The 7402-nt window shown below is 36.2% G+C and overlaps 1 protein-coding gene across 1 annotated transcript; it reads left to right on the plus strand.

Moving 5' to 3' along the window:
• The first annotated feature begins 6404 nt into the window (after nucleotides 1-6404).
• On the plus strand, nucleotides 6405-6800 carry LOC147557092 (uncharacterized). Its single transcript, XM_086658750.1, has one exon. It carries the CDS (start codon nucleotides 6405-6407, stop codon nucleotides 6798-6800), a length of 396 nt encoding a protein of 131 aa, XP_086514876.1.
• Nucleotides 6801-7402: the final 602 nt, after the last annotated feature.

A 7402-nucleotide genomic window follows, 5' to 3' on the forward strand; every position in this document is an offset into this window, starting at 1 on the left:
CTTCTTTTGCGACCTTGTCCAGATCAACATTTTCAGCAAGCTTCATGTTCTTTGTGTTGAATTATCTTTCTATATGTTAAGATATCCCATATAATATTAGGAAATATCAAATATTAGAAACTAGTAAGTTATTAGGAGCTTATATATATTAGCATAAAACTATTAGAAACTAGTAAAATATTAGGAACTAGTAAAATTAGAAACCAGTAGTATTGTAACTTTATAAATAGAGTCTTATATTTCTTTTGTAATCCATCAAGGAATAAAACAAGTTCTTTGATCAATTTCAACTTGGTACCAGAGCCAACGATCTTAAATTTGTTTTTTTGTTAAAAAAATTTGTCGATTGAAGGAGAAAGAACCTTCATCTTCTTTTCCTATCTTAATTTCAAAGAAGGGAAAAAAATCCTTCATTAGTTTTGGTATTAAAAGAAGGCAAAAAGACAAAACAATAACGTTAATTGTTATTGTGTGATCTATATTGTCTCACAATTTACAAAATTTTGAGTTGGTAGAACACATCTTCTCAAAGATTCAGTTTCTAAAATTTTCTGATATAAATTTTTCCTCATAATTAATATAGTAGAAAATATGGATCAGACAATTGGTACAATTTTTCAGTCAGGAGGAGCCTTTAATTCAGTGATTATGTTGAATGAAAAAAATTATGATATGTTGTCTCAAATCATGGAGATGCATATTGCTGAAAAAGAAAAACTTTCGTTTATTCGAGGTAATTCATTACCACCTGCTGAAGATGATGTTAAATATGAGAAGTGGTATGCAGAAAATCAAAAAGTCAAGAGATGGTTGTTGATGTCTATGACTCCAGAAATTATGAAGAGATATATTCGTTTACCTACAGCTCGTGATATTTGGAAAGCTTTATCTAAAGCTTTTTATGATGGATCTAATGAATTGCAAGTCTTCTCTTTGAATCAGAGGGCATTTTCTGCCAAACAGAATGGGAGGATACTTTCTGTTTATTACGGTGAACTGGTTGAGATCTTTAGTGAATTAGATCACCGTGATAAAGTGATCATGGAAAACGAAAACGATATTGTATCTTATCATAAATCAATTCAACGACAACGTGTGCCTATTTTTCTTGCAGGGTTAGATGGTGAATTTGAACAAATCCGTGGTGAAATTTTGAGAAAGAATCCCATTCCTGATTTAGAAGAATGTTATGCTTTAGTTCGTCGTGAGCTTGTTCTACGCACAACGATGAACAGTGAATCTGAAACAACTGATGCTTCCGCAATGATGATTCGAAATAAGACAAAAAATAATATTGTTAAAGCTCTTTTCCTTAATTCTTCCATGAATCCATTAACCGGATTTAACTCCATTATCTTCTTACTTGATATGTAAGAGCCCATACTACTTTCTCTTAATGCTTGAGCTTTCATTATCCTCCCCATGGTGGATGTCCATCCATACTCACCTATTACTAAACAACATGGAGAATCAACCATCCTAGCTGAAACAACCACTTTCTCCACTTGTCACCTAATTTGTCCTTGATGGTTTTGCATAGAGACTCAAAAGACTTCTTCTCTTCCTTTTTCTTCTTCTCTTCTTCTGTTTTGTCTTCTAGCTTCGACCCTTCTTTTGTTGCAGACACTAGTTTCTTTACATCGTACTCTTTCAGTTGTTCAATTGCATATTCATCAATAGCGTCCAAGCGTCCACCATGAGAACTTCATATCCTTTCTTCTTCAATTTCTCCAAGAATGGGGAGTTTCAACATCTTTCTTACTCTCACCAGTAACGTAGTAAATGGACTTCTGGCCTTCTTTCATACTTGTGACATAATCCTTCAAACTTGTCATCTCAGCACCATTACTAAATTTTATGAACTTCTTTATTATTTCTCCTCTCTTCTTCTCATATTCTAATTGATTAACAACCTCCATATGTTTCTGCTGATGTTGTTGTTGGTGATACCCATGTCGATTATTTTGGGAAGGACTGAAAACTTCACCTCGATTCAAAAATCGATCTAAAAATGATTGGATACTTAGCTGACCAAAAGTATAATATTTACCAGCAGGAGAAGAAACTATTAATGCAATTTCAACATTGCATAATATGCATAATTCACTTGTTTTTTAATAAGACCAGCTCTTCTGTTTGAAAAAGTAACTTCTCTGTTGGTTTTGATTTCAATCTTTTGTATTGGGATTTAGTTTTGCGACCCATACTTGTTTTTCTTTCTTTGTACATCTTCACCATTATTCTCGACCAGTTTCTGTCTCTTCTTTGTTCCGAGGTTTGTTTGATTTTGAAGAGTCGAAATCATTGACGTCACTGAGTGAGGCAGACGTATTTTATGACTCGAAACTACTAATTCTTCTCCCGAGTTTATATATGGATCAAATAAATCGTCGGAGCTTGTGTTAACCAACGTATAAACGTCCAATAAATTGCGACATCGACCGTCGTCTTTTATGATTGATAGAGAAAGAGGCGAAGTGGAAAATAGTTGCGGCGGAAGAATTTTATGATTGCAGGCGAGGATGTCTACTCCCGGAATTGTATATGAATCAAACAAATTATTCGGGCTCGTGTTAGTCAATTGAATTTCTTCTTCTTGATTCGTCTTATGAAATTTTTCTTCCTCCGTCATTGAAAAATTAATATTTATTTTATCAAGAACATCTCCTTCAATAGTATCGACCATGGTAGTCGAAGAAATTTCGGATAATAATTTGTTCGATTGGATTTGAGATTCTATAGAAGATAGGTATTCATCTAAAGGGAGAAAAGCATATCAAAAAATACTTTTCACTTTACTCCAAACATCTATGAACGATTTTACTTGATCAATGAGTTTCTATTGCAACTCGTTTAATTTTTCATAGACTCGTTCGGATAAGTGTTGTTCAAACATGAAAACCTTATCTTCATCGTGAACAGCTTGATTTCTGAACCAATCTTCTACGTGTTGAATCCAGAATTTATATGAAATTGACCGTTGAATAGAGGAATTTTGGAAATGGTATTAATGTTTTCTTGATTTTTTCGACCAACATAGAATTGTTTCGAATCTCGAAAAGGACCCCAACCTAAACGTGGAAAAAATTTCCAGCACTCAAGGAGAGATGTATCCATGAAAAAAAATTCATCTTTCTTTCCCAGACTTTTCAAGCTCTGAATACCAGCTGATGTAGATTGTTGTGGAAGCGTAAAAGTAATGGAATCCACCATTATTATTAAACTAAACCAATGAAATAAAGCTAACGAAATAACGATTAAATGATAAATAAATGAAGAAAAACTGAAATAATTAAAGAAGAAGATGCAATCAAGGTTGATTTGTATTTGATGATTCAATTCAATACCTAACAAGACAGACCAGACTTCTCTTTTATAGAGATTAGACTTTCCTAGATAGACTCAAATAAGGACATAAGATAACTACTAAATATACTTTCCTTGATTGCTAGGACTCTAAATATGGAAACCCTAAATACTAAAATCTAGAAACTACGATAATGTAGTAACCTGGCCGTTAGGCCCACTAATGTTCTGGTCGGGAGGCCCACTAAGGAGATGGTCGCCATCAATAGACTGATGGGAACTTGTAAATAGATAGATATGATCCAGTCTAAAATATAGAAAGTATCGGGCTCGAAAGAGAAGTCCGAAAAGGTAAAAACCCACTTTTAAGGGGCAACCAGGGATACCCTTAAGGGGAGAACCTTGGCCGGCCTAATTGAAGAGGTGGGCCGGACAGAGAAAGCCCATTAAGGGCTGCTCTAGCCGGCCATACTATGGGGAAACCCTAATTAGGGTTTTCCCCATCATAAAGAGTCCTGGTTAGTTTAAACACTAACTTGTGCTTATCTTTTCTGAAGGGACTTTTAGGATTCCTTATTTGAGTAGGAAACTACTAAGGTAATGCCTATATAAAGCCCCATTATGAGTTCAGAAAAGGTGTGGAATTTTCTCAGAAGAAAATCAACTCTCTCACACATCTTAGAGAGAAGAAGATTTTAGAGAAGAAGTTCTCATTCTTTCTATCAAGTCTAGAACAAGAACTTCTTCATCTCAACCTTCAAGAAGGTCCTAGCTGACTTAAAGAAGGGAGTTCGAGTTATACAATTCGGTGTCTCAAGTAGAGGAGCTCCACTTGAAGCTCTTTATCTTCCGAATACTGGTCGAAATTTAGTTCGTGGGAAAGCGAATCCAGGTATTCTTCTTCATTCTAGTTCATTGACATGTTCATGTATAGATCCTGGACAACCTAGTGTTAATCATAAGATGATTGAGATTCTGCTACCAACACTAGTAACATGATTAGATTATGTATTAGATACGTGTAATTCCCAACAGTTGCATCACGAGCCGTTTGCATGAAGCTATCTATGGCTAGAACGAATTAGATTCGAACTTTAGATTGATAGATAGAATTGTTTGAATAAAGATTCGGACAAAAATTTGATTAGTTTGAAAAGTTTTAAAACACTTTCAAATATGTGTTTGAAAGGGTTTCAATGCATAAAATAGTAAAAATTATATGTTTTTGGAAAGGGTTTTCGAAAACGGAACTAACGGACTAAAAATTTTGAAAAACGGATTTCAAAATCATGGATTTTGGGTGGTGAATAGTGCAAAAACAGCAGCTAAACACCATTAAAACCAGGAAAAAGAAGGAAGAAGAAGGTTGGAAGAGAGATTTTTGGAAATCTCCAAAAAAATCTCTAGCCAGACCGGCCAGGACGCGTCCGGATGGTCCAGCTGGCCTCGGGACAGCGTCCCGAGAACTTGGAACGCGGGACTGGGTGTCCGAGAGAATATCTCTGACATCCCAGACGCGTCCATGGCATCCACTGCCGTACCTGGACGCGTCTAGGACGCGTCCAACACGTTCCAACCGAGCATGGCCTAGGGCCATGCCGAGTTAGACCGCGTCTAGGACGCGACTAGCCCGAGTCAACCGACTTGGTCTAGGACCAATCCCTATAAGTCCAGACTTTTGACTAGCTTGACCGAGACTAGTCAAAGGATTTTTTGACTAAGTTTGACTTGAGTCTTTTCGAGCTTGACTTGGACCCATTGGGCCTTGACTCGAGAGGGAGTTTTTCTTGCCTTTTCTTCCGATCCCAAAACACACTTTTTCCGACATGACCCGGGCTATCCGAGAGCCCAAAACGGAGTTTTTTCGAGTTTGATTTTAGACATCACAAAGAAAGAAACTAAGTGGGCCATAAGCCCGAATTTTACGAAAATTGACTTAGAAGCTAATTAGACATAGATATGTCACAATATCCCACGATTAGCTATACGGAACATAGCAAAACCTAAAAACGAATCTAGGTCACATACTTTATTCATGATTGTCATATATTTTGTATGTATATGTGAATGCGTAGTATAGTGTTGCCTTTAGTTAAGTAAACGATTCTTGTTTCTAAGCACAAATGAGTATGTGCCCGAATAATACTTAGAGTATAGGTTCTAGAAAAGCCATTGATGAATCGAATGATGAGATTATGATTCGAGTGGGAGTAATCAATGGTGGTTCAAGGATGAAAACCCAAAAAACCGTTAGGCGAACAAAAATCAACTAAAAGATGAGATCTTTTAGGAAGGCTCTACTAAGATTTTACAGAAAATCTTACGAGAATTCACATAAAAACTTACGTATAAAAAATCGTGAATGGTTACGATAGAGTTCACAGTAACACAAACCTAAAAAATACGTAATAATCTCTACAAAGAATTTTGAGTATAAGCCTACCTAGAAATAAGACACTTGTTGATCCCTTGTTCATCGATGGTGGGTCTGCCTCCGCAGAGTGCCAACTTTGACCTCGGGACAATACGGGTAGATCTATGAAGAGGTCTACGAGTCTAAACTAGTTTTACTCAATGAGTCAACAAAAGGGTTTTGGATTTCGAGGCAAAAGATTAAGTTTGACACTCAAGTGTGAAACTAATCAAGCTAGAGTCATAGGAGTATGATTAGTAAAGATGTTACTCACCCAGGACGACGGAGTTAAGGGCAGTGCCCTAGTACGCTTAACTTCGAAGAATTGGGATTTTGGAATCGTATTATTCAAGCAAGGGATAAAGAATTTTGAATAATGTGGCAAAATTGGAAATTTTGATAGGATAACAAGTTTAAGTCACTTTGCATTCTTTACATGTAGTTTAATTATGACAAACAAAGAAACACTCAACATCCGTTGGCTCATCGAGAAAGAAAAGCAGAACGGAGACAACTTTAAGGTATGGAAACGGAATCTAGGACTTGTCCTTAGATCCAAATATAATGCAGCTGTCTTGGAAACTCCTATTCCGATAAGCACTGAAGAATCGACTATGAGGAGAAGGAGCAAGTAAAGAGACTTCGGAGGAAATCGGAGCCCGTAAAGTGCTTAATGTTAGTAACCATGGAACCCAATCTTCAGGATAAGTTCATACACATGGATGCTTACACCATGATAGGACAACTTAGGGAATTATTCCAAAAGAAGTCTAGAATGGAGAAGTACGAGACGTCAAAGGCAATACTAGATTGCCTCCTTGAAAAGGGTGGGCCTATAGGGCCACATGTTTTCAAAATGATCAGTCTTTTTGAGAAACTAGCACGACTTGGAGTCGATCATGGCCGGGATTTCGCCACTGATATCATCCTGCATTCCCTTCATAATGGATTCAATCAGTTTAAAATGCACTACAATATGAATGGATGGGATAAATCTTTGGAGGAACTACACGCAGTGCTCCAGACAGCCGAAGAGAATATCGCAATAGTTGAACCTAAGAAAGAAGTTCTAATGGTTTAGAAGGACAAAGGATTCAAAAGGGACGGAAACCAGAAGAACAAGAGAAAATTTGGAAACGCTAAAGGCAAACAAGTTGCCAAAACCAAGAAATCCTCTTCTGACTCCAAGTGTTTCTATTGTGATGGCATAGGCCATTGGAAGAGAAACTGTCCCAAATTCCTTGCAGACAAAAAAAAAAATGGAACAATAGTCTCCGCTAAAGGTAAAAATGTTAAAAGTTGATTCAATTAAATACAATTCCCTTAAAGGTATTGGATACCTAATACTCATTTCATTATGAATGACAAGAGCAAATGGGAGCTGAGTATTTAACTGAAAGGAGATGAACCTGTCGAAGAGTCAAGGAAGCAATAGTTGCTGAGAAGGCTCCAGAAGGATATTAATCTCCTATAGGCATAACTTTTATTAGATATTAGTAATTTTTCCTTTTTCTTTTTAAACATCTCTCTGAAATTGAATTTTTGAGAAATAAAGTATTTAGTATATTATGACGTTCTTAAGAAAAGTACATATTTCAACTTATAAACATTAAAACAGAACGATTCAATTTGTTATTCTAATCTAGTCAGACAACAAGGATGAACATGAAATTAGAAAGAATA

The sequence above is a fragment of the Eschscholzia californica genome, unplaced genomic scaffold (assembly GCF_041429995.1).
Source record: "Eschscholzia californica isolate CP2 unplaced genomic scaffold, dmEscCali1.0.p SCAF_2, whole genome shotgun sequence".
In the NCBI taxonomy this organism is placed as follows: Eukaryota; Viridiplantae; Streptophyta; class Magnoliopsida; order Ranunculales; family Papaveraceae; genus Eschscholzia; species Eschscholzia californica.